The 27,820-nt window shown below is 39.1% G+C and overlaps 1 protein-coding gene across 2 annotated transcripts in view; it reads left to right on the top strand.

Moving 5' to 3' along the window:
* The window catches only part of MYH9 (myosin heavy chain 9), a 71,325-nt gene that overhangs the window by 4,427 nt on the left and 39,078 nt on the right, over positions 1-27,820 (top strand). For both annotated transcript variants that reach the window (XM_071729692.1, XM_071729695.1), the window contains exons 2-4: positions 11,668-12,020; positions 17,458-17,614; positions 27,565-27,592. In XM_071729692.1, the coding sequence (XP_071585793.1) occupies positions 11,688-12,020; positions 17,458-17,614; positions 27,565-27,592 (518 nt within the window). In that variant the 5' untranslated portion in view covers positions 11,668-11,687. The remainder of the gene's footprint in view (positions 1-11,667; positions 12,021-17,457; positions 17,615-27,564; positions 27,593-27,820) is intronic.

Here is a 27,820-nt window from a genome sequence, read left to right as displayed (position 1 = left end):
ACTCTACTGAGAGTAGTAAATAAAGCCAGGAGATGAGGATGTACATGGATGAGCGATTTCAGCAAACTCAAGTTAATTATTAATATATGTTGAGGGGAACTTAACTTGGAAATCTGTATCATAAAGTCTTCTTGACCGATGAATACTTCTATTCATCAAGAACTACCATTTTAATGAGGCTTGGCAGGAAATCCATTGTGATATATGCCTCTACACAGAACTGATTTGAATGAAAGCGAAGTAGATATTCAAACTTGTAAGAAAAGTGGTTTAGAAAATTTTGTGGCTTAATTTTGACAGTCCTATGAAGTCAGATGTTTTTTTTTTTCCCTTGTTAGGCAGCTTCCTGTTTAAAACTTAAGATTTCAAGCATATTCTTGTAATAGTTTACTTCCCTTTTTATTGTTTGTAGTGATGAGAGTACATTCATCTGTGTTTTTAAGGTTGAGACTTCACCAGTGCACTTGAATCTAGGCTCTTTTAATCAACTTGGAGGTAGATTTGATTTTGGTTTAAGTTGATGGTGGCCAAAATTTAATCCAACTATTTTTATTGTCATACTTAGAATTTATTTAAATATCTCAGAATAAAAAAAACAACAACAAAAAACCAAAAAAACACTGAATTGAACCTACAGCAAAATTGTGGAAAAAAATTCATTTCAGTTGCTTCTGTCTTTTTCTCCAAATGTGACTTAAAACAGCTGTATCAATTGTAGGTAAACTGTCAGCTCTTCTTGGCAGGGACTAAGAAGATAAACTGTAGGTCTGCTTGCCATTCAGTGCAAGAGATTCCAGTCTTGCTGTTCTTTGAATTGATCATATCTACTATTTTGAGAAGATTGTGAGTGCAAATTAATTTTCATTGATAGTGATTCTTTTTCTTAAGCTGATAGTCTATCTTGGGTCATAAATATATTAAAAAAATAGAAGATGCTTAAGATAAGAACCTGGCAACAAATACTGAATGTAAATCAGAAGTTAAACTAATAAAATAGGCGAGAAAGTACCTAGCTAAGCACTTGGAATTAGTTGGTTGATAAGGTAAATCAGCTTCTGGTAGGTTTTGGGGTTTTTTTTAATATATAGATGAACAAAAATAATCTGTGGCTTCTTTCGGCCATATCATTCATAGTTTAAAAATAGAGGGAAGCGTTGACATTTTGCATTGTTATCTTCCATTTTTTGGGTGGTGGATGTGGTGGGGTGTGTATTTGAGTTAGTGGAACAGGTTAGAAGGGGTGAATTTGAAGGTGTCCAGGAACAGCCATTTTAACTCAAATTGCTGATTCCAGGTAACTCTCTAGAAAACAGTTTCATTTAGTTTTTGCTTGTAAATGCATATGTAGTATTATAGGGATTTTTTAAAAATTATAATTGAAATTTCCTTGTTCTTTTTAGCAGAATATCCCTTAATAGATTTTTTTTCTTTATACATGTTGTTCAGATGCCTGTATTTTTGTTGTTCAGAGATAGAGAAGCTTTATCTCTTTGACATCAAGTACAATGTATTCAGACTTTACAGAATTGTTTAATAAATGGATTTTGGGAATATGGATACAGGTATATGGTAGATTACAAAAACTAAGTAATTGGATACTTGAAACTTTTGTGTTTCATATTATGTCTGCTTACTGACTGACAAAGGGAATTTTCTTTCACAGAGAAGCATAACTACAAAACAAGATTTCTCCATAGGCACAAAAGCTCTTTAAACTGTGACTTAGGATTTGTGACTTAAACCAGTTCACTTAGCTTTTATCATCTGAGTTATATTGCAGTATGAATATTTATAGCAGATATTAAATGCTTTGACCTTTCATTACACAGTCAATTATTCAGAATTGTTTTAATGGCACTTCACAAGTCAAAGTTTTGCATGGGTGTACTTGAGCTGACAGTTTAATGCAGTAAATGATGGGAAATATAAAATGAGAACACACAAATGTGTGCAGAGTATATATTTGTCATAATTTTTACTTAAAAAGGTGATGGCTAATTTACTAGACAAACCAGTGTAGCTTCTAAAAATTAAGTATCTACATATTGTCTGCATAGCACAGGCATATACATATGCACAGTCAGGTTGTCATCTTCCTCCACTTAGTGGACTTAATATTTCATATAGTGAATTCTAATCCCTAACGGGCAGAACTATTAGATTTTTGTAGATTTTAACTCTTTGGTGCTTCAAAAGCTTGATGTCGATTTTAACTGGTAAATATTACCACACTGCTTTATGCCAATTCTATCAGGAAAAAGTACAACTGAAGTAATAGTTCAGCTCTTGCTCATGTAGATGAGGAGAGTAATATCACAGAATGGTTTGGGTTGGAAGGGACCTTAAGGGTCATGTAGTTTCAACCCCCTGTGTAGACAGGGACACCTTCCATTGGACCAGGTTGCTCCAAACCCCATCCAGCCTGGCATTGGACACTTCCAGGGAGGGGAAAGCCACAATTCCTCAGGGCAACCTGTGCCCGTGTCAGACAGCCATAGCACTGTAGTGTATATGGTTGTGAAGCATGTTGTTAATTATGGTGGAAACACACAAAAGTTTTGCTACTCTATAGTCAGTATTTCCTCTTGTTTTTTTATCCTGCTATTCCAAAAAGCAAAACTTTGTTGGAAACTTCCAACTTACATTTGCCTCCTCTCACTGGGGACCATGGAATGTCATACTGTGCCAGTCTCCCGTCAGAAGCAGATAATTTTTTTTTTCCATCAAAGTCTCTTCCTGCAATGCCAAAATATTGAACATTTTGTATGCCATATAACCATGATTGTGAAAGTTCAGACTAAATTCCTTCTTTAAGTGTCCTTGCTTCTACTCATTTCAGATTGAAAGATGAGTCCTTTCTCCTCCTTTAATGCAAAAATCAGTGTTCCAGGAGATCCAGATGGGAGGGCATGGTTGGATGAATTCTAAAATAAGATATGCCTAATGCTGTTTCTTTTTGGAGACTGATATATATGGCATTTAGGAAAAAAAGGACAGGTCAGGAAAGGGACAGGCTAACCAGAAAACGAGCTTGAGTGTTGGCTGTATGGACAGACCAGACAAGTGTTCCTTGTGTGCTCTGCTGCACTGGGGGCTTTCTCCAGAACATTGGTTATAATGGACAGTGAAGCAAGGAGCCAGTTAGATGTGCAAGACCTTGAACACAATAAGGAAGTGTTGTAATCAGAATGTTTCAAAGTTGTTCTGACCATCTTGAACTTGATATTTAGGCCCTGCAAGATTATTTTCAACCTGTCCATCTTGTACATCCTGGAGCTTAAGGCTGCGTAGCTTTTTCTTCAGTGTAGGAGTTGCTGTTGTTCTCATGTCCAGAAGGAGTCTTTCTCCTTCCGCTCCCCACCTCCAAGATCACTTTCATGACCAGAAGTAGGTCCTCTTAATGAAACCCTCTGTGAAGCTAGAGGATTTGAGACTCAAACTTGGGCCCTGTAAAGCTGGCAGGCTTCTCTGCCTGGGTTTTTTGCCTATGATCCCCATAGCTGCTGGTAATGGTGGAGAAGAACTATTTGAAACATGAATAAAAATATGAGAGCATAAGGCTATTTGTACAGTGTCATAGTTTGGCACAGTAGGTTGAGCTGCAATTGTCTGGAGAAATGAGTTACCCACCACAGTGCAAACATAACTTTTAAAAAATGATTTGCCAGATGTGTTTGCACTGATTATTGGTTCTTTCCAATGTGAGCTGAAAGAAAATCAGTATTATCGATGCTGAGATCAAAGGCAAGTTCTCAGTTAATGTAAGCAAGAATAATTGCTCCTGTAAGATGACATGGTCTTAGCTGCTTACCTGCTGAATATTTGTCTCTAAAAGAGCAAACCAGAACCATATTTTTCTTCTCTTAATATAGGTATAATATTGTTCCTTGTTCCCTCTTGCAATGAAGTGAAATGTGGAGCTGACAGAGATGATAGGGAGTGCTAATTAATACCGAACTGTGAGTTGGAAGCTGTCTTACAGTTCAGTGCCCCAGAGAGTTCTTGGCAGGTATCTTTTTAGCTTTAAATCAGAGCATTAGGATAGAGATGAAAAGTGACCCTGAGATAACAAGGACAGGCTGAAACTTTCCAACCTCTTCTTCCCGCTCTCATGCAATGTCCCTAGGGAATTCTGCATGCCTGATCAGAACTTTTACAGTCAGTTATGCCTCCTGAAAACAAGTGTTCCAGCAAACCAACTTAAAACAGCAGGGATGGGCTACAACAGTTTTCTGAGCTACAGCTGTCTCCTTAAGTGGGATTACTTTGCTGAGTGGTCACGAAGAATGTGTTCTCCCCCTGGAATGTTTTCCTTGTGGGCACACTGTCTCTGGAACAGGAATTCTCTCCTCTGCTGAGAAGGCATGTAGTGTATGAGCACTAATGAGAAACAACAGTTGCAGAAAGTGTATTATGCAGGATTGTAAACTTCTGAATATTTATTCAAAGTGAATGGGGTTGGGTGGCAGCCAGCCTAGCTTTGTCATGCTAAAAACTGGACTTGAAATCAACAGAAGGCTACCCTTCCCCCCTCCCTAAACCAGTGTTTGGTGTGGTTAAACAATGTGCATAGGCTTCATAGAACTGATTAACTTTATTGGTGCCATGTAGGTGGTAACGTGCCTTCGTGTCTCACTGAGCTGAAAAGGTGCAGTTAAAATACGGGTAAGCTGTGCCTGGCTGTATTTGCCCAGCAGTTGTTAATTTCTTCACGGTATGCAGTGTGGTTGCCCAGGATTATTCAGTGCTTGTATAACCCGTGGTGAAGCCTGCACTATCCCTTCTTCAGTATTTGTACCCAAACCTAACCTCTTCAGATTAGCATTAGTTTATGTTACATCTACATGCGCTGTGTTGTAGCCTCTGTTCTGATCATCCCATTCATTTGAACTTGGTGGAGAAAAAAGCTGACAGCTAAATAGCATGTAAGGATGTCCTGCTTGTGTATGTCTTTGTGGCCTTTGCATTTTGCCATGGAAAAAAGTCCCAGCTTCTCAGGGCAAATCTACTGTGTCAGCTGTTAAAGTCAAATATGCAAACGCTGCTTCACACACACCAGAAAATGCTACTTGACAGCCGATGCTGTCAGGAGAGGAGAGACCTGGACCTGTAGAAACTGAGAAACATTCCAGGTTTGTTCTGAGGATACATGCCAGGTACTTTAGGCCACCCGTAGGACTCAGAATTCCCTTCTGCTTATTTCTTCTGTTTTACATGTAGTCTGGTCAGTACATGACTTCTGTGATTTATACACTGGATAAGCAGATCTTCCTCCTTGATTCTTGGAGCCCTGTGCATACAGAGGAGGCACTTCCATGCTCCACCTTGAGTTTAACTTACAGTAATAAACATGGTAGCTGGCAAGTCTGGGCAGCACTACAGTCAAACTGAATATGCAACAATTATTGCCAGCAATCTGCATTCCAGTTGTGAAATAAATCTTTCAACAATGTATTGTGTACGTCAGACTGACTAGAGAGGAAAGCAGTGAGCTACTGTAAGCCTAGCAGCAGTCATTATGAACCCCAAATAAAGCTGAACCTAGAAGAAAAGAGTGCATGTGGCAGGACAGCATTCTGAACAAAAAGGGTAAGTGCAGCCGAAGGTATTAAGCTCGGGGGCTATCAGTGGGGGAGTATTAATTGCAAACTCGTGTAGTTGCTTGGTATGTTCCCTAGTGGGAAAACTGAAATTCATGGTTCTTGAGTTCAGACTGAAGCTTCAGGTACTGATGTGTCACAATATACTGAACTTGAGAAACAAGCAAATACAACCAGTTGGGCATTTCAGCTTCCTGGCAGCTTTTTGTCTCCCCTTCCTCTCCCCCTCCCCCATCTCTGCGATTCTTTTCTCACACATAGAGATTCAGACTTCAGTTTTTATGTAACTGTAACTGACAAATTGAAGCAGTTTGTGCTAACAGTTTTCTCAGATTCCTTCCCATAAACATCCAGGCACCTGGAACTGTGAAGTGTCAGCCTAGTATGTCCTGAACAGATGAGATCTGAAAAAATTTCTTAGTAAATACAGAATTGCAGGGGTGTTTTTACAGGTTGGTTGGGTTTTGTTTTTTAATATTGTCATTTTGTGGTCACTGTAGATAGACTGGCCACGAAAGTCTATTTACTGTGCTTTCTTGCTGCGCTGAATGAAGCTGTTTGTGTTGACTTGCTGAACTGTATTCATCTTGCTGGGGGAATTAAATAGTTGAGTTTGCAAATGTAATGCAAGTATTAGCTGTTCAGATGATACACTTAAGATTGCCCATCATATGAATATTACTTACTTGAAATTACTAGCTTCTTCTCAAAGTCAGATTATTTTTTTAAATTCTGTGTATAAACAGATCAAGTTTTTTCACTCAGGACAATTTAGTTGTAACTGAAAGGGGACCTTAAGTGTCCAGTGATGCTTTAATTTTCTAGTGTAAAAGTCCTGTCTTGCCTGCAGAAATGGTGCACCTTCCTTTTGCTCTGTGAAAGGGCTTTTTTTTCTTGTAGTCCATTCTGTCATAACCTGCTAAAAGTAACCCAGTTTGGAAAATGGCATGGGATCTGTGTTCATGAAATGCTTTAAAAGTGTGACCTATAAAAGAAAAAAAATTGGTTTAGTCTAAGTGAATCTGAAGTGCATTTTATTCATTCTTTGTCACCTTGACAGTCATGAAGGCCACTACATGAACTATGTGGGGGGGAATCATTTCACATGAAATTAAAAAGTTTTTATAACGATACCATACTGGGGGATATGAAGTGGAAGAAAACTTTTACTTACTACCTGTGCAGGTTCCTTTTCACACAGGCTTAATCTTACAGCAAAGTTCTGAAATCCTGATCTGCATCAGGAGATATACAGTAAATGCATCTGTCTATTTTATGTTCTTTATGCCCCAGCATTTCACAAAATTCATTAAGGTAGGGAGATGATTTGTGATTAAAGCTGTCTATTCCAATGCAGTAATACATCTTTGCTAATAATGATGTTGAAGCCTAAAAAGAATAGAGTGGGAATCCCTCTTTAATGGTGGTGTGGATAGCTCTGAAGGGCTTTCCTTGTCTACCTTGTGCTCTGATACTTGTTAGTAAGCATGATGCTTTAATTGTTACCATTAATGTTCTTCTGAATTTATTAATTGTGTTTCTACTTCAACCTTTATAGTTCACCATAGACGAAACTCATCTTATTGGGCAGTGGCTCAGTCCTAGAAACAATTCTGTGGCTGCTGACAAAGTAAACATTGGGGGTGAATAATATGAATAGTTCTGGAAAATTAAATTGCAAACAGATAATGTTCTATGCTTTTGGGAGTTGCAAAACACTGTAAACCAAAGGAAGGGACCTTGTAGCAGAGGTAGCTTGTAGACCTCTGCAAAGCAGACCAGGTGATTGTTTCCAGGTTTTTGGGAAGCAGTTGATATTTCAAGCAAGGAGAGGAGTGTGTGAAGTGTCTCATACTTCAAGCCTTAGGGCTGTGAAATTGTAGGAAGCTAAGGCAAACTTCTGTCCAGATGATTGCATTCAACTGGGGGGTTTGGATAATTCTGCTTATTTCAAAGGGAATGCATGGCATCTTAACTTAAAGCCAGTGTTTAATTTGTCCATCTGAGAAGAATCTGCATGGAAATATTTATGTAAGGAGCTCTTGGGTTTTTTAGGTTTTTTTGTTTGTTTGTTTGTTTGTTTTAATAATATTTAGTCCAACCTTAATGTCTTGTTCCCATCCTGTTCATGACTGTAGTGATGGCTTTGCCTTTATTGAAACTATATAGCATATTTTTGGGAACTATGTAGTTAGTTAAATGGCACAGGAGTCTTTTGACATCTGTAATAGTGGAAAACAAGCAACATTTGACCAGCCTGTTCCTTAGACTGATATAAACCACAATAAGGGAGCATACTGGGTTAACGGGGAAGTGACTGTAGTATTTCAGTTTTGAAAACAATAGTAGGAAGGAGGAGGCATTTAAACTCAAAACAAGGTTGGTCTATCTTCTGGAGCTTGTTGTTTTGGTTTTTTGGTTGGTGGTGGTTTTTTTGGTTTTGTTTTTTTGATTTTTTTTTCTTATTATCTATAGACCAGTGTTGCATCAAAAAGAATATTGTTTAGCGGTATTCTCATTTGACAGTTGCACGATAGCCATGTAAAGATAAATGTCCTTGCCCCACATAATTATCTACACCCAAAATGCAAACTACTAGGCAAACAAATTGCTTCCTAATTTGCTCCTAAAATGGTAATGACTTGCACGGCTTGCAAGATGCTGTAAGGCTGCAAGAGCTTGCTGAACTTACTTCCTTGACAACTGAAGTGGTTGTTTTTAGAAATGTCCAGAGAAATGCAGCATAAGTGAGGAAGGTAAGTTTTGAGCCCATGAGATGGAGCTTGCTGAATCTGATTCCTTTGGTACTGTTCTCGTGGAGAAGGCAAATTAATGGTTGGTTTGTGGTAGTGCTAGTTTAGAGGCCCTCTGGGTTAGAAGTCAGCTTTGAGAATAGCACTAATACCATGTTATCTTACTATGATCCTCTGTTTGTTTGTTTTTTTTTTTTTTTTTAGTTCTGATACCTGAGGAGTCTTCTTTTCTGAAGCATATAAAAATTAGTTTGAAGTGGTGGAAATGACTGTGTGCTGCTACCATAAAATAAGGGCAGTTTTTCAAGTCTGTTTAAAGTTTGAGTTGCAGACCATCTTTTAATCTCCATACTATTTAGTAGTACTGACAGAAAAATTGTAGTGTTTGGGGAGATTTTAGAATGTTAAGTCTATTTCTCTTTTTACTGTCATAGTTTGTTTTCAGTCCTGGGGATAAAAAGGCATAGATGCTATCCCATACTGACAAAAAAATGCTATCTCACTGTATATAAGATAATTAGGGTTTCTCCTCCAGTATTGGACTTGAGTAACCTCTCTGTGGCTGTCTTAGTTCACTTCAGGTCTGGGACTATCTGGGGATAGATTGAAAGATTTTTTTGTTATCTAATGTATTTTTTTTTAACCAAAAAGAATTAGGCTTTATCTCAATTAGTCTCTGAGGTGTACTGAATGCATGTATTCTAACAGTAAAAAAGTCAATAATATGTTTCAGTGTAATGTAGGACACTTCAGATGGCTGGTTACTTAGGATTCCTCAGGAAATGATGAAACTGAATTGAGCTGAAGCATACTGCATCTGTGTCCTGCCTGATTATAGCCAAAAAAGGCAACTGGTTAGATTCTGGGAATTGCATAGGCAGGAAACTGTGTAATGGAGGGTAGAGCACAGCTGTTGCCTTGCCAAACCTGATACAACTCTGGAACACAATTGAATATTTATTTCATTTTTTTTTTTTCCCCTTTTAACCCTCCTTCTTTCCACTCCCTTTTCTTAACCCTTTGACCACAACCTGCAGATCATACTCTGCAATGAAGTGGAGTCTCAGTATCCTTTGTTAGGCTTGTCTTTTTCATGGGATCATTTAGTTTGGAAAAGGCCTTTAACATAATTGAGTCCAACCATTACTCTAGCACACTGCCAAGTCCACTGCTAAACCATGTCCCTGAGCACCACATCTACACAGCTTTTAAATACCTCCAGGGATGGTGGCTCTACCACTTCCCTGGGCAGCCTGTCCCAGTGCTTGATGAACCTTTCAGTGTATAAATTTGTCCTAATATGCAGTATAAAGCTCCCCTGGCACAACTTAAGTCCATTTCTTCTTATCCTGTCACTCTTTAATTGGGAAAAGAGATCAACCTCCACCTCCCTACAGTTTCTGTTCTGGTAGTTGCAGAGACAAATAAGGTCTTTTTCTATCTCTTCTTTCCTACATACTCTGTCAGGCTAGCCTGTTGTAGTGTGGTCTTGGAGCTCTCTTGACAGCTCAGATTTTTTCATGGCAGCCTTCTGATTGCCACATCTTAATTTCTGTAACAATTCTCTTCGCTGTGTAGCCATTAAAATCTGGATTTTCAATAAAAATATGAAAAGTCAGTAAGGAGGAGTTGCTCAGGGAATCACCATTGTGGTGACTGAGGTTTAAGTGTTGGTGACCCTATGGGGAAGGAAAGATGAGGTAAAGTGTGGAATAGCTGCTTGGCATATCCTGTAAGGTTTAAGACAAAGTTTTAAACTCAAGCTAAAGGAAGCAATTGTTTATAGAGTAATTTTTTCTTTGTTTGCTAAAGAATTTTTGACTACGAATACACAGCCATCCATACAGTCTCTGGCACAAAGTTGCATACCACTTACAGTGATATATTTGTTGAAAGGAATTTCCCTACATGCTTACAAATGGCTGGTGTGGGCATTTGTGCCCATCATTATTATAGCTGATGTTTTTCTGGCTTCATTCACTGCTTGCTAATGCTGGGACTCAACATCTATTGTTGCTCTCATGCATATTTTGGGAGTTAAATTGCTTCTGCCCTGCTCTCAATACCTTTTTGTCTGTGGTATCTGTAGTCAGACTTCACCTATCTGATTTGCAGGGTGTTTTGCAAATATGGGTATGTTCTGTAGAAGAGTTATCCCTGTAGATCCTGACAGCCTTCCATGATGTGAATATTGATATTTTTCCATTCCTGTTCTTCTGGTGGTAAAGAGCCCTAGCTTCTATCTAATTTAAGAAAAACATATATTGAGGACACTGGCATCTTTGTGAGGAAGAATTCAAGAAGTAATGTTTATGGGACCTTGTAAAGAGGCTGCTGCTACGCGGTTAATGAGCCTTGACGCATGCAATCCTTTCTTCTGATTGAAAGCATTTCTGAATGGCACCAATAAAATTGCTGCCTTATAAACTGGAAAATCCCTGGCAGTTGTGTTCTGGTTTTGTTGAAACACTACATCTAGGGTGCCTTTTTTTGGGCATACTGCCTAAATCTCTCTTATAGGGGTGGTGCCCCTTCTACCTCACCATACCTTCAGCAGAAGGTTTTTGTCTGTAAAATTTCCTGACTGCAGGTTTACTGCTACTTTCTTGGAGGAATTTTGGTAGAGAACATTATCTAGAAAAAAGATACAAACTGGTGGGCTGGCTGGGTGTTGCTACTAAGCTGGTGACGTATCTAATGTTGGTCTTGACTAGTGTTCTCCAATTATTGATGATGTCTTGTAGAAGCAAGTTTTTCTAGAATGGTATATGGCATTTCTCAGAAGTTGTGGTACTTGATGAATAGCTTGAATATCTCCTTGTCAGGACAAGGAGATAGGAAATAAAAGTGTTGATTAAACATTTATTATTACATTTCTGAGCTAATTTCTGTATGAAGTAGAGCAGTGAAGGGGCTAATGCCGACCCGAATGTTACTGACATAGTATCTGATGCTTTGAGTATTGGCACATCTTGCAAATTGTTTGATGCTTGCAACTTTAATATGCTTTCTCTTTTCTGCCAAGTAATGCCTTCCAAATGCTTAATAGTCAGTGTTTTGTTGTAGGTTTTTTTTTTTTTTAAACTGCATGCTAGTTTGGTTTTTTTCATCCTCTTGGCAAGCAAAACCTTGACCTTATTGGAAGTTTGACAGCTTACCAGTGCTTACTAACATGAAGCTAAAGGAGGGGGAGGCATGCTCTGGTGACCAGGGACTCGGAGTATTTAGCATGTGCCTGTCTGCCTCTAGGAATCTGCAAGGCAGTTTGAGGCTTTAAGTATATCTTTTTTCTTTTCCCCTCTCTCTTTTCACAGGTCCCCAATTCTAAAACACAATGTCGCAAAGAGATGCAGATAAGTACCTTTACGTGGACAAAAACATCATTAATAACCCTCTGACTCAGGCTGACTGGGCAGCTAAGAAGCTGGTATGGGTTCCCTCAGAGAAGAATGGTTTTGAGGCAGCTAGCCTGAAGGAAGAAGTAGGAGATGAGGCCATCGTGGAACTTGCAGAGAATGGGAAGAAGGTGAAAGTAAATAAGGATGACATCCAGAAGATGAATCCCCCCAAATTCTCTAAAGTGGAAGATATGGCGGAGCTGACTTGCCTGAATGAGGCTTCTGTGCTTCACAACTTGAAGGAAAGATACTACTCAGGACTGATCTATGTAAGTGATCTTTTCTCTTGGGGTGAGAGTTCTTGGTTGCATACTGTGTGAACTTATTTTAATCTGTTTACTTATGAAATGCATTATGTTAACCTTCCATTGCCCCTATAAGCAACTCTCATGTGACTTAGTTTATTTCCTCTACTTAAAATTTTTTTCACTAAACTATGCCAATCCCCTTCTAGTTAATGTTGAAGCTTTCAAGGAATGCTGTGGTAAATATCTGTAACATTTTCATGTCTTCATTTGCAGGATGTTTTGAATGCCATTTAACTTTCTTTTAGCAACAGGCAAGTTGGAAGTGGTAAACAGGGAGTCTGATCTGAACTGACCCAAACAGTAATAAAAACACACTCCTAATATACCTAACATCTGAATTACATTTTCCCATGTCTGGAGCTTCAGTGAGAAAGAATGCTAATGCCACCCTTTTTGTTACAAAAATTCTAGATCTCAGAATGTCATATTAGAAAAGGTATACGAGTCTGTATGTGCTTCCAGATAGGAAATACATCCTTTACTTTCCACGCCAAAATGGACAAGAGCAGAGATTCTTGCTTCTTATTGTTGTGGAATGGACAAAGATACCATTTATGGGACCAATGGTCACACCCAGCAAAGCATGCAGCAACTACTTCACTGAACACCAAAAGCAATAAATAGGGAAATTTATGGCAATAAATAGGGAAATTAGTGGGAAAGGAGAATTAGAAATCTTGTCCTTACTATGCATTTCCCTTTTCAATTTCTACTACATATGGCCTCTTATTTAGCCAGCAGATGCTCATCGTGATAACCTCTATTAATACTCTGCAGGCATAGAATGAATACTTAAATTCAGCAGTAATGTAAAATTTGGGTGCAGTGAGTGGTTAAAACAGAAACTAGTGTTTCTTAGTTTATTCATTCTCTGACTAGCCTCTGCTTATAGAATTAAAATGGGACTGCCTGAGCTGGAATCCTGAGGGATGTATAAATGCTGGATGTTCAGTATTTTTAAGTACTACTTTTTCACAGTAGATTAGAAGATCTATAAAATGTGTTAATAATAAATTTTGTATGTAAACATCTATTATTAGTCCTTAGAAAGTCTGTCCAGATTTCCACTCCCCCCCTTTGTGCTGCCAAAGCCCTAAGGCTGCTGATACTCTTGTTTTACAAGGACAAAAGTGAAAACTCTCTGCATCTGTAAGTTTGGGGGTTTTTGAAAGCTTTGTCATACCTGAAGGGATATGTTTTTTTTATGTAGCCATCTTATATGGCAAGCTATAGATGATCTCTTGTGCCCTAGCAGAGTAGGAATTCACCCTAGCAATCCATCTTGGGTAGAAACCTTTATGAACTGTTGCCTTCGAGGTCACGGAGCATGAACACAAGCTAGAAACTGGCTTTGGCTGGTGTTGTGACCACTGCTTTTCTGGAGTGCCATGAAATCTTCTGGGCAGCTGTTGCAGAAATTCTCAGAGAACATCTGAAGGATTCAAAGTTGCTATAAATTTAGTCTGACTTCCCCTGTCTGATCTCAAAATGTTGAGACTTTATATCGTTGGAAGTTGATTCAGTTAATTGTTCTGTGTAGTCAACAACTCCTTTTACTACAAGTCAAAATCTGTTCTTGGAGGGAAGAATATTAGTACTGAGATGAAATAGGGTGTGCAAGATAATGTGTAACATTTTTAGAACAGGAAACATTATTAGGTTATGTAGAAGGTTGTTGAAAATAGTTTAACAGAATCTTTTACGTCTGTTGCACACTATGCAATGGGCTGTTTCACATAACCTTACAAGACATCCTCTGAAATCTCAGATGTAGTCTGGGACTGTACTAAATTGAGTTCTTTTAGTTGAATTGTAAGAACTATAAGGTAATAATCCCCACACCCTTCATCCAGGTAAACCCAGCATAATAATGCTCTGTTGCAGAATCATAGTCTTGCCAAAACTGTGTGTCTGTGTACTTGTGAAATGAACTGATCTCACCTGTCAGCAGATCTCAGCAAGTCAGGAGATTATTCTGAAGGTTTAAAATACTTTCACTGGAGTGGCTGTTTGCTGATCATTAATCCTCTTGAAGAAAGAAAATGTACACAATGTATCTCTAGCATAAATGTCTCTGAAAAGATCATAAGCATAATTTAGTTCTTAGTTCTTCTCTTCTCTTGTCTCTCTTCTTTGCCAGCAGGACTCTGTGTCTTCGTTGCTTTTTTTTTTTTTTTTAAACTTTATTTTTCTACCTACCCCTCCTATAAAAGAAAGGGGGAGATATTATGGCTGGTGCAGACAGATTTTGAGCAGAGAACCTCAAACATTTCAAGAACTGAGAGCTTGAGTCTGACACCAATTTGCTGTTTCCATGTGCTGGTTGTTTCTGCACTGATGTGACTTGCTAATAGACTGGCTTTTATATTAACTCTTGCTATTTGGAATGTTTCATCAGAAGATAGTTTTCAGCTTCTGTTTTGCTTACTTGATCAGTCCTGCTTGAATTCAGTGTGGAACTCAAAACTCAACTTTACAGGTTCCAGTTGCATCACTGAAGTTAACAGTTGCTGGAAAATAAACTTTTTGATGCTGTGCCATGCTGCAGATGCTCTTCAGAGCCAGTTCAGCAGTTAGAAAAATAAAACCAGTTCCAATCTGGCTTGTGTGTCATTTGAAATAGTTAGTGAAAGGTAATGCCAGAATTCTATTCTGAGACAGTAATGTCTGAAACAAAGTACAGATTTCCAAGCCAGCTATACTTATAATAGATTAGCCTTTCAATTGGAGCCTTAGTTTCACTTCAAGGATTTATGCATATAAGTCATTAACTTGTACTTTAATAAGATTAAGATGACTTGTCTTCTCTGTGGTAGGACTGGCAGCTTCTGCTTAATATGATTCAACTTGCTTCCTGTAAAAAATGATTTCATTGAGCTTAACTGGCAATCGGCACATGGTGGTCTCTCTCAGTTGCCTATCCCAGCCACAATTAGTTGCCTCTTTTCTTATTAAACAAAAATATCACCTCACACATCTGTCTGAGTATCATTATACTGCAAGGAAACTTCCCTTAGGTATTTCTTCTGGCAACCAGGATGCTGGAAGAAGGTGCTGGAAGAATGCTTCTTCCTGCATACCTGTTTCATGGCTTCATCACTCTAATTGAAATTAATGTCTTGTGCTTTCTAAAGTGCTGCTCTCTTCTGTAAGGCTTCTTCAGTCCTACTTCAGACCTTTACACTATTCTTACTTGAAAAGCAGCAATTAATGTTTCAGCAAACATGGACATTAATGTCTTTGAAGGAGAGGTAGGTCTGGTCTGTGGTACAGGTTACAGTTTTGTTACCCTGGGGAACAGGGACTTCTGATAACTACATGCATGTTGCTACTTCCATGGGATTTGAGGCAAGATGACTGCTAACACAGACAGCTGAACTGATTCTTCAGAGGGTTTTTGCTAATTGTTTTCCAGAATTCTGATAAAATGACAACTCTTTTTATAACAGTTCAGTTGATTCCAGTGTCAGTTGTTTCCACACCAGTAGAACCGTACTGTGAATGTGCTACTTAAGTCAACTCTTTTCTACCTCTTGATCTTACTCTGTCTTCCACTAGTGTAGTCAAAGGTCAGGAAAGCATGACCCAGTCTTTCAGCTGGTGTTCTGTGCTGTACAAGTACTGACTGACATGATTGAGGACTAAGGCTGTGGCAAAAAGAACTAAGGTTGCCAAATTGGTTTCTACAAAGTCCTTAAACTGTCCTTTTCAAGGAACTTTCAGCTGCTTCAAACCTAACCTTAAATGTGTCACTGAAGCTTGGCTTCCTGGAATTTTAGAAGTCCAACACGAGAAGGTATTTAGCTAAATTTCAGTTTCCCACGTATTTTATGTAAGCTATCCAAATATTCCTCAAACGTTTTAAAAAACAAACAAATAAAACAACCCCTAACTGTCTGAAAACACTCCCTGATATTTTATACTGGGGTATGGAAAAAGAATCTTAAATACCTATGAAAAGTTTCCTTTCTGGGAGACGTGGGTGAAAGTTGTATTTGAATGTGCTGCATCTAAGAGTGGGCTTATTACTTAGTGCTAAGCCGTCATGTAGGAAAATTTGTATGTATGTGTAGTAAATGCTATTTTCACCTTTGTGATCACTGTAGTCTAATCCTTACCTTTATCTAGCTCAAGAGCCTAAATCTGATTAAGTACTCTCTGTGCTCATTTTGGAGAACTCTGCCATTCTGAAGCACTATTCTTTGAGCACACAATATATGAAGTGCTAGCAATAAAAATGAGAAGTGTCAAATGTACTCTCTCTAGCACTGCAAGTTGCTGTAGAAAGCTGCTTCTTTCCAACTGTTTCTAACAGCTGTCTCTAAAATTAGAAAACTGGGGTAGCTCTAAACCCCAAGAGTCAAGTTTGGAATTCTATTCTTAGAATATCTAGGAAATATCTAAGGAGCCTCTGCCCCTCATGTTGCCTTTGAAAGTAAAATATTTCCAAGGAGTTATTTTTAGGTATTCAAATCTCAATTATATATATATATATATTTATTTATTTTTTTAAGAAGCTTAATATTTTCACTAGAAGTATTTTGACAGTTGTCTTTCATGAGAACTATAGAAGTTAAGCCAGTGGAAACCGACTGAGAAATCAACTTGTGCTGTTACTGGTTTATGAATTAACAATTTGAGATGAATTTGAAATAAACCTTGGTAAACGTTGCTGACTCCTTGAGCATAGGGTGCTTTAGAATTGTTTCCTAAATTGACTAGTTCAGAAGTCTACTTCACTAGAGACCTTGCAGTTTTTAATTTAGTTGTAGTTACACTTATTACATTATCTGGAAGGGTCTTTAGGAGGTCATCTAATACAACTTTTGTTGAGCAGTGTCAGCACTTAATTTAGCCTAGTGCAGTGATCTTGAAAATGTCTAAGGAGTACAGTGTTCTTATTTTTCCTTTAGTAACCATTTTGGCTTGAATTGTTACATTGCAATTGATCGTTTATCTGATATGGAGGATAAATCCGTAGCAAACATGAGGCAGAATACATTAAAATGACAGTTTCTGGGAGCTGAGCACCTTCCTTATATAATGAAATGGACACTTGACTTGAATATAGGAACTTAGAAAGGAAGAAAAGCCAGTCCAAGTGGACCATTAATTAGCCAGAGAACAGTCGAGTTTGGTATCACTGTGACAAATGTGTCAGTTGATGCACTGAGTGTACTTGGAAAAGTTGAGTAGTAGTCAAGTTGATATGACTTCAGCTGTTGCTCAGATTCTAATATTGTTTAGTGGGAACTATCCCACGTGGCATCAATGGAAGAAGCACTTAACAAAGGACCGTTTGGTTGTGTTTGTTTTTCTAAGTAATATATTGTTAATATATGCAAGTATACAACATTTGTAACTCATGTCTTTATTTGCTGCAATGTTTTCTTTCCAGACCTACTCAGGCCTGTTCTGCGTGGTAATAAATCCTTACAAGAACCTGCCCATCTACTCAGAAGAAATAGTGGAGATGTACAAAGGCAAAAAGAGACATGAGATGCCCCCTCATATCTATGCAATCACAGACACAGCCTACAGGAGTATGATGCAAGGTGAGTGCTGACTGAGATAATGACTTGTTGAAATCACAAATCAAAGTTGCAGTCAAAACATTGTAGAACAACAACTTACTGCTATCAATAGGCATTGTTGCCCCCTCTGCCCTTGCTTACAGACACCTACCTACTTGGTACCAGCTTTTGTGTTCAGGTGAATCTCTTTCTCCTGCTTTTGTGGAAGAACCTTACAAAAAGTCTGGCAGGAGCTAAACAAGAACAGACTGGTATGAGTGCATGAGGTTCAGAGAAACAAGCAGGGACAACTTGTGAGATGGTGAACTGTCCCTCGCAGTGATGAGCCTATGGAATGATTGCTGTAGGTGGGCAGTTGCGTGTATTGGTTGGTGGAGGCTTTTAAACAAAAAATTTCAAACCACTCATACAGTCTAGTTGGGTGAAAAAAGCTTAGTATAAATTGCATTTTGAAATGCAGTGGTCAGTGTTGGTTTTACTGTCAGGGGTTGTTTGGTTACGTTTTTACTCTTAATAACAATAAAACTTACTATCTGGCAGTATTAAATATGTCTGTTGGCTTTTTGTAAACTTAAAGAAAGCAAGCAGACTTTTTTCTCTTTCTCCCCCATGTATACAAATGAGAAAAGCCATATATGTTATCAGCTGTTTGTTTGTCACTTGAGGACTTTAAAATGTGGACCTCTGAATGTCCTGTGTATAATTTCCCATCTGAAAAGAGTTGTTTTACAGAGTCAGTGCTTGTGTTTGTGGTGCTTGAGAATGTTCAGTTAAGCAGGTATGTTGTGCTGCTCTTCCTGTTTGTAGCTGGGTTCTACGCAGAGACATGCTTTGTGAGGTTTAAAGCATGTAATATACAGTTTAATTTGGCATAGCTTATGTGAATTTGATTGCAACTTTATTTTCTGATGACTAGCAACGATTAAGGTGTTTATCTCTCCAAGGTATTGTTATTACCCTCATTTTTTGAACAAAGGCCAGATAAAATAAAATTCTTTAAAATTCTAATTAGATGCAGTTTTAAGAAGTCCTGCTTTTTCCCTTCCCTCACTACCATTTGAGCCTCCAAGTGCAGGAGCACTATAACAACATGGTTGCCCAGAGTGGAAAGGAAGCAAGAAAAACTCCTCCTACTTTAAACAACTTCTAGGTGTGGAGAATGCTGGGAAAGGTTGAAAGTGTGGTCCATGAAGAGTAGAGCACATGAGAGAGCTAGCATGATGGATTGATTAAGCTGTAGTTGTAAAAGCTTTGGGTGAGGAGGGGTGCAGCACAGGGACATGCTGCAGCAGACTGGTGGCATGGTGCAGATGGCAGTTTGTTTAAGATGTGGCAGCTCTTGAAGGAAAACAGCTATACTACTGTGTTACTCTGAAAGGATTGCTGTATCCAGAGAAAAAAAAACTGAGAGCCTGGACCTGTGTAGGACTTCACTTCCCTTGGATAAAGACTGGATCTTCCACAAAGGGCAAGAACAGATGCTCTGCCTGTACTGTACATGACAGCATGGTTGTCCATAAACCTCTTATCACTGTTTTGCTTCCTTTATTATTTCCTTCTCTCCCTTGCCCACTACTTGTCAGCTCAAGTACCAACATACATTTTTCTTAAATAAGCTACTGACTTAACCCTACCAGAGTTATTGTTCCCTAAAAATAAATCTTTTCTACATGGAACCAGAAAATTTCTTCGGCATTGTTGTAGGGAGGGTGAGTAAGTCCTTTTCCCTCTACAAAAAGCAGTTAAACCATGGGGAACTTTGCATGCATGCATCTTGTTCCTCCCTACCAGATATATCAGTGTGTGGCAATGGATATCCAGACAGCCACAATACTGTGGCAGGGGTCCAGTGACATTTCCTGGTCTGATGGTGGTTCAGAGCTAGTGATGTGGATGACATGGATCTTTTCTTTCCTTTTGGAAAGCGGTGTCTCTCAGATCATTGCCTGGGTAATATCTAAGACTTGGAAATCCCAGACTTAAATTTCTTTGGTTTACAGTGCTAGAGAACAGCAGACCTGCCTCTGTTATCCTTGCATGGGAAAGTTACTAAGTGCTCTGCTGCAGTGTTTACCTTTCCCAGAACAATTCTAGCTATGCAGTCTTCTCAGCAGTGTTGGCAGTCTAGAAGTTTACTTCAGCTCTTCTTTGCCTGGTTTGAGATACCTTGTTGCTGACTTCTTGGCATATGTGCTGGATGTGACTGTCATTCCCAGTTAGCTTTTGAACCAGCCCTTTTTTGACCTACTTAACTAGATTTAGAAAGATTTTGTGTGTGTCTTTCTTCATGTGCGCTTTGTGTGTGCTAGCAAGAACTGTAGAGATCATTTTAGGGTAATTTGCTGCCTTATTTCCTTATTCCAAAGGAGTTAATTCTGATGTCTGCTACTGGTGGTGAAGGTGAGTAGGTTGTTGCAGTGTCTCTGGTCCTTGCTGGGCTCTAGGGCAATGGAGAGCAACATTCCTGTTCCACTTTCTCAGTTTTGTTTAGCAGTGGGGGAGGCTTGGTACAGCAGCCAGTGGTATGGCAGGAATCTGTACGGAGAATAGAAGATGAAAGGGTCCAGAGCTCCCCATGAGCCAGAGGCATTTAGGATTAGGCTGCCTTCCCTAGGTTGCTTTCAGAGCCCTGAAGACTGGGAATCCTTCATGGTCAGGAGAAGGATAGCAAGCTATTGATTTCTGTCAGTGTAGGGCATAGCTACCTCTTAAGCTGACAGAGTGGGGAAAGCCTTGCATGTTAATTGATTTGGACTCTGATTTCTTCTTGATATTCTGGTAAGCAGATAATTCAAAAGGATTTTTGTCAGGAAAGGAATTGGGAAGAGAAAGGAAGATGAGAGCTTTATTCCAACCTCTGCTAATCCAGAAAATATTTAACCCTTCTCAGGCATCTGTGCTGATGCACTATGGGTGACGTTGGTCCTCTGTGTCTGCCCTGGTTACTCTATTTGCAAAAGTGTCATGTGGCATGTATATATTCCAAAATTAAATTCCTCCCTGTTAAATTTTACCAGAAGTTTTTCCTTGAAGCAATAACATAATGGAGAACATGCTGAAAGTGTTTGTTTGTTTGTTTGTTTTCCTTCTTTCTCTGCCTCAAGACATTAAAACTCAGAAATGAGATGAAAACATTATTTTACTGCATGGTACTTGGAGCTACTTCCTGTGCTTTAAGGGCAGAACTCCGAAGAAGATGTAACATTTTTGTTTTTGGAGAAAACAACCATTTGTCTTCAATGTTTCTCTTCCTTGGGTAACCCCGATGTCAGAAGCCATGGGTCTGACTGCTTCAGAAGAATTATTCCTCTGGTGCTGACGATTGAAGCACAGTGCCTTGCAAGTGGAGTGGTGTCTTAAGCAAACATGTCAGTATTCTGATGCAGCAGATGTACACTGAAGGGTATATTCTTTACCTCGTTGCATATTCTCCAGGGGGTCTATTTATAAAAATATATTTTAAAGCTGCTAAACAGCACCTCTTTTCTATTTTGAACATGTGTAGGGAATTTTTAAATGTCAAATACTGATAGAAAAGGTTAGAAATTTCACTGGTGTCCAGAGCATGATGGCTGTTCTAATGCCAGTGCCTGAAACTTCAGTGGTGGATTAGAGCATGGTTATTCTGGTCTCTAAAGCTCAACCTGCTCAACTAAGAGAAGCAAGGGGAATAGACAGCACATTGCTAATGAATGAATCTCCTTTCTCATCCAGTTTCTCCACATATTAGTGTAGGGCTCCTAACGGTTCACTGAACAAAACTCTTAAAATAGTTGTGTAGTGATTAAACCCTCCTTGACCTTGATGGATTAGTCTGGAAAGAAGCCTGTGCAGCTGGCACCTTGCTGATGTTCACTTGGGGAATTAGGTAGTCTCTGGGCTTGGTATTTAAAACAAAAAAATTCTGAAGCATAGGAACTTAAATGCTTTTTATTAGCCTTGTTAATATTAAGGGAGGAAACAGTGTTATAAGTTATTTGCTTTACAATAGCTAGTTATTGTACATCTTCACTTGTACCTCAGGCCCAGTTGTCATTTTCACAAGAAACAGTCCTTTAGATCTGCTTCTATAAAACATAAGGTTGAAGTATTTTATTTGTAATTCTAGATGTTTACATATTTCTTAGGTTTCTGAATTAGTGGAACACTTGTTTTAACTCCTTGGTTTCAAGTCTTCTCAGCTTGCTTCTTAGCATTGGTTTTCTATATGTGGTACTGTATACTGCATTGTCCCAGTAGGCATATTTATTTTCTATACTATGTTCTGTATGTGCTTACCTATTCAGGGGTAGCTGATAGTATCAGAGTTGTTCCAATTATGTAGAGGCACAGATGTCTCTTTCATGTTGTTTTCACTAAACGCTAAAGACTATAGCTTGTGGTTTCTCTAGTTTATTTCCAAAACACATCCAGATTTCTGTTGTAAGGGACAATGTTAAATTTGGACAGTAATTATGGAGGACATCAGTTTTGATGTTGTTTATATACAAATGGCAAGAAAAGATGTACATAGTTTCTGATTTTCTTAAGAAATGTTTTACATGCTTTGATTTACTTGAGATTTCTTAAATGCAGCTTGCAAAATCTGTCTCAAAATGTGGCTTTCAGTAGAACAAGGAGCTAAAAAAGCGTCCATTGCCCACTTGTTTTTAGTAGTTACCACACCCTTGCTTCATTCCTGTAAACCAGCACAAGAGCTCTCTGGCAGTCACTTCTGTAATGGTTTAGCCCTTGCTTTCAGTTTGCCTGCAGTTCACTGTTGTAGTATCTTGACCTGCCTGAGCTTTTGCAGGCTGTATACCAGTTGTTCTTTCCTGTCAGAACTTCATAAACATTTGTGTAACCTAAAATTACAGCCTAACTTGTTTTCCTATTTTGCTATCTCCAGATTCAGTTAAGGAATGCTAGAGAAGGGGGTGTGGGCTCTAGTCCAAAAACGGCTTGGGGAAATAAATATTTGCATTTGACCCAGTGGGATATATTTCATTTTTTGAAATGAAACTTACTTTTCTACTTGTGACTGTCCTTAAACTTCAGCTAATGCAAAGCTGAATATTGGTACTGCAGTGTTCCTGCCGACTGATGTGATTTCCTTCTTTACATCTTGCAGTTCTGTTATTGAGAGCTGGCTTGGATGTGCTGTGTTAGTCCTTAGTTTGATTTCTTTCTCTTTTTTTTTCTTTTTTCTTCTGTCCTTGATGGTAGATTATTAACATTTTGAAACTTGTCTGTAGTACATTCCTGAAATGATAATGCAAAACCAGGCTGTCAGGCTCTCTCCTGGTGTTCCCTTAAATCAGCATGCAGGTTAAAGCATCACAATGAACATATTTTATTAGATTTTATGCTGGTGGGATTGTTCCCAGTAGCACAGTGTGTCAAGTGCCTGGGGCTTCTCTTGTCTTAGAGCCCTTGAGGGAAGGACATTGTTGTAAGATTATATTGTGGTCAGAAGAGAAGTCTGAGGCAGGAATGAGGAACTGAAGCCACTGCACGGTCAAAACACATAAGTGCACATAAGACTGGTTTCTTGCTTTAGGTCAACTCTCTAATTTGGTCAGCCAGCCCAGTGCCTAAGCTGGGCTACAGGCATTCACCACCAGGGTGGTAACGGAACCCCGGAGGGCCAAGCTGCTCCCTGCTGGCAGATACTGGCTCAGTGGTTAGGAGGTGGGTGGTTCCATCTAGCTATGGTTGAGCTTTTAGCCTTAGTGAGTCAGCTATAGGCAGGGGACTGCAAGCCAAGCCTTTGCCTTTCAGCTACACTTCCTCTTAGCTGGAGAGATGATGTCACCATGGTGTGAATGCTATATTACTTCTCCTTTTATGGAGATGAACAGGCTTGAAACTGAAGTCACTCATGCAGAGGAAGTGGGTGATAAAGGCCTGCTAGGATGTTCTGTAACTGAGATGTGGAGCTTAAATTACACATTCTCTTCCAGCCTCCTGGCCTTTTTCTTGTTCTATCCCAAACCATCTAAAAAACAAAAAACCTCAAGAGTTTAGAGTTTATCAATTATGCCAATATATTTGACAACAACAGTTCAGCATTCACTCAGATTCATTGTTTTGCAGTAGAATATTGGGCTGGGGACTTCTTGTGTACACGATGCCTCTTGTGAAAACAAATTCTGGTTTAACTAAATTTTTAATGTATGCTGGAGGTCCAGAAAGCAATCTAAAATGCGGTCTTTTATTTTTGTATTAAAGAAGCCAAGAATGAGTTAGATATGGGTTTTTTTATATAATAAAACTAATCTACTGAACGTATACCATACTGCTGTCTAACTTAAATTTGAAGGATGTTTTACTTCCTGAATTTCTGGATGCTTAAGGCTGCTGCCGTTTATGATCACTTGAATACTATGGTGATGAGAGCTAAAGAAGGGCCTAGATAAAAAGCTTTCCTTGCCAGCTGGTCTGAAATACAGAACTGTTGCTATAATTAACTAACGAGTTGTTATTCTGGATTGGTTTTAATAAGTGACTCCGTTTAGGATTGAAAAGCAGATGCAGATTTCTTTTAATCAGGCATTTCTTGATTATGTTATTATAAGCAACCGAGTTTATGGTACCCAGCACATTCTCTTTTGCTGAGTAGCTTGCTTGCACAACTGGCAATGGAGTAAAAGCAAGTGCTGACTGAAGTTGTGAGGTACGCCCATGTTGAAAAAAAAAAAAAAAAAAAAAAGAGGGGTGGAGGTGGCCTCTTCTCTTTGTAATTCAATTCTGATTCGTGATGGCACAAGTCAGTGTTGTATGGAGAATGAATATTGGCATTTAAAGCAATTCTTAGCTGGAAGTGTGTCTAAGAGTTATGCTTTTGTATGCGTTAGCTCTTTGGCCCTTTGGTCGGCTTCAGTTTCCTGTTGCTCAACACATTGTTCGAGTTGTCTGTCTGTACACAATTAGAAGAATTCCAGCTATCCCAATGACTGCTGCTTTTGCAGTCCTGGGAAAGAATTTCCCCCGGATTGCAAACAGGAATGTTGCCTTTTATGGCAGTGTCTGCACGCTGCCGGTGACTTGCCTGCACTCGCAGGTACGTTCCTGCTGGCTTAAAGCAGAGGTGACTAATGCAGCTGCAACTGGCCACCAAGAAAGTATGTTGGGGGAGGAAAACCTAGTGCCGAGAGGGTTTTTGAACACTGTCTGTGATTTTTCCTGCCCGAGTGCCTTTCAACACCTTGCTCTGTCTTAAGGCATGGAAAAATCCTGTGCTTGCCCCTCTAGGATTTCCTCGGGTCACGCCAGGGTGCTGTTGCTACCTGGCCTCCTTGAAGTGAGGCTCAAAAGGAGTCTCTCAACTAAGGTGCAACAAAGCTTGTCATGATCAAAAAGCGTTCAGTGCCAAAGAGCTTCTAAGTAATATTTGATGTTGGGATCCTCTCCTGAAGGAGAGGGAAGGGGGAGGGCATAGACTTAAGTGCTTAGGTCTCCATTGCTTATTTGGGTAGCCCCAGTTCACAATTCTAACACTGGAGTTGGCTACTGGGAGTTAAAATCACCTTCTTGGGGTTAGCACTTTTTTTTTTTTCTTTTCCTTTTTTTCCTTATCTCTCAAATTAACTTCTAAGAAGAGCCTCTGTACTACCTGAATGTGAGCTTATCCTTTTCTCAGACAAGTGGGCTGCTTGTTTATAGTCGGACTTTCAAAACTCAGATGCTGTTCAGAAGAAAATCTTTTTCTTTTCACATAGCAGCTTTGTGATAGACAATTGCATCCAGGTGTCCAACTACCAAAGAATACATTTCCTTAGGCAATCCATAAATGACTCATTAGTTATTCCCCTGATCCACCCTCAAAGTGCCCAGTCATGAGGAGGGCTGGCAGCTGTGCCTGCTGAGCCCTTGACCCACTGGGAACCTTGAATGGGTGGGGCCTTCAGAGCTGGCTAGCAGCAACTCACCCTGTCCCTCAGCAAGAGGGATACATTTCTTAAAGGCAGTTAATAAAATTTATCACATGAAAAAAATGCATATCCAGTGCTGGTAAAACTTCAGTACTTAGTTTTGAATGCCTAAGAATTTGCTGGGCCAAAACCATTTGAGTGATGATTTTCTTCTGCTTGCCTTCTTCCAGTCATAGGGTTGATGAGCTCTTTCTGAGAATGGTGTTAACAAAGATAAAGGAGATTGCATACAATCAGTTTCCAGTAAAGAAGCTGAAGAGCAGGAGTTGCCTTGTCTGTAGGTTATAAACCTAATGTTCCCATTATTGGTTGCAGAGTAATAATTAAAAAAAAAAAAAAAAAAAAGGCAAATTTGGTAGGTTTACCCACTTTCCTTATTGCATGAAAAATGTGTCCAAAGGGTAATAAACTCTCCTAATAAACTGAGTTTATAGGATATTTTTTTTATGATTAGGATATTCATGATGCTAGGACTGAAATACTAAATTCACTTGCAGTAGCAGTGTTTAGAGGTACAGAAAGTGGTTCCAGGTACTTGAAGTCTGTATGACTATAAAGCCTTCCCTAATTACAGCTCAGTCTTTATCTTGCAGAGAATAACTCCACTGCTGACTCAGTTATATCATCTAAGTACACTCTGGTGGGAAGAATACTGAATGCTCTTGGGTTCTCTAAACTACTGGAGAAAGGAATAGAAAATAAGGAGATAGGCATATTCATAAACATACTATTGAAGTTTACCAGTTGCTGAAATAATTTAATAGAGCAACACAGTAAATTCTGTATTCTTATGATGTTTGAGGCTTGAATTCTATCTGTTTAGACTTCAGCACAAAACTGGGGCTCAATGTGGAAAAAATAACATATCACTGGATGAAATCTAACTTTTGTGTTACCAAGGTTCTCAGACAGGATAATCTTACAGTACTTTGATCTTGATCTTAAGAAAAAAAAATTAAACCCAAAAATCAAACAAAACAAAAAAGAACCCACAGCCAAATAGATAACTTCCAAACTAATGGGGGTTTGGAGTTTGGTGGCACAGTCTGTCCTGTGAGTGCTCCAATAGTTCATGTGGGCTGTCTGTGGATGACTTGCTGTGCCCAAGTCTCTTCCATATCTGAACAGGACTTGCTGCCCCTTTGGTGACTGCAGTGAGCTACTAAGGAAGGAGACATAAGGTGAAGGGGTAAATGAAAAGTGAAGTTAAGGCAGAAGCAGGGGAGTGTTCCTACAGAAGTAGTGGAGGAGCAGTGGGATGAAGGCTTGGTGGAAGGGCTGATCAGGGAGGAAGTGGAATCATAGGTGAAAGCTGAAAGGTTAAAGATGTGGGAGAAGATATTGGTGGATAGGCTGGGTGAAGTAAGTTGTGCAACTGGAAAGATGTTATCATCCACAGCTGGGAATTGAACAGAGGATTAGTATGTCTGCTGTTACTAGCTGCTGTGTTAATACAATAGAGGATGGTGCCACAAACAAATCAGCTGTATAAGACCTAGGCTGCTCCTCAGTGTGGTAGTTATCAAGTCCATTCTGTACAAAATAAAAATTTTTCACTGAGCTTCCATTGTTCCATGTTGAGGGTGAAAGCCTCCATCTTATGTGAGTTTTTAGCATTTTGAGATTTGTCCCATTTCCCTTCTTTCCCTTCCATTTCCACTGCTCTGCTGGTAATTTTTTTGAAGTCAGTATGGGCCCACTGTAATGGGGGGGAGGAGGAGGAGGAGGCTGAGGAACAAGTAGATGTATATCAAACTGTCACTCTGTGGTAAAGAAATACTCAGTGAGAGAGTTCTGTATTGTTTGTAGAAAAATTGCAATGGAAACAATATTCTTTCTGGATGAAGAAAGCTAAACTAACAGAGTGCCATTATACTTTGGCAGATGGTGGGAGGCTGGCATCTATTGTCAAGAGAGGAAGTACCTAGCCATATTTCTGAAGATGCTTGGCAGAGTTTACTAGTTCCTGCTTTTGTCTTTGGTGCTGATTTCATTCTTTCACAGAAATTTAATTTTAGAGTCTCAGTCTGATTACTTTTTTTTTAAATTTTATTTCAGATCGAGAGGATCAGTCCATCCTTTGCACGTAAGTACAGCAGTTGTCGGCTTGTCTGGATGTCAAAGTCTGTGTTGGAGAACTCACTTAACTGTAAATGCCAGGGGTGGGCTCAGTAAGTCAGGTAGTAATGGAGAGCCAAGGAAGGTCCCACTATATTTCCTTATATATATATATATGTATATATGTAATCCTTTCTGCAGAATAACTTTAATAAGAACTGGGGGAAGAAGGGAGGTCTTGAAACAGCCCCTGTGT

Source organism: Heliangelus exortis, chromosome 1, assembly GCF_036169615.1.
Source record: "Heliangelus exortis chromosome 1, bHelExo1.hap1, whole genome shotgun sequence".
In the NCBI taxonomy this organism is placed as follows: domain Eukaryota; kingdom Metazoa; phylum Chordata; class Aves; order Apodiformes; family Trochilidae; genus Heliangelus; species Heliangelus exortis.
Note: the sequence above shows the minus strand (reverse complement) of the source record. Positions and strands in the feature narration are given on the sequence as shown.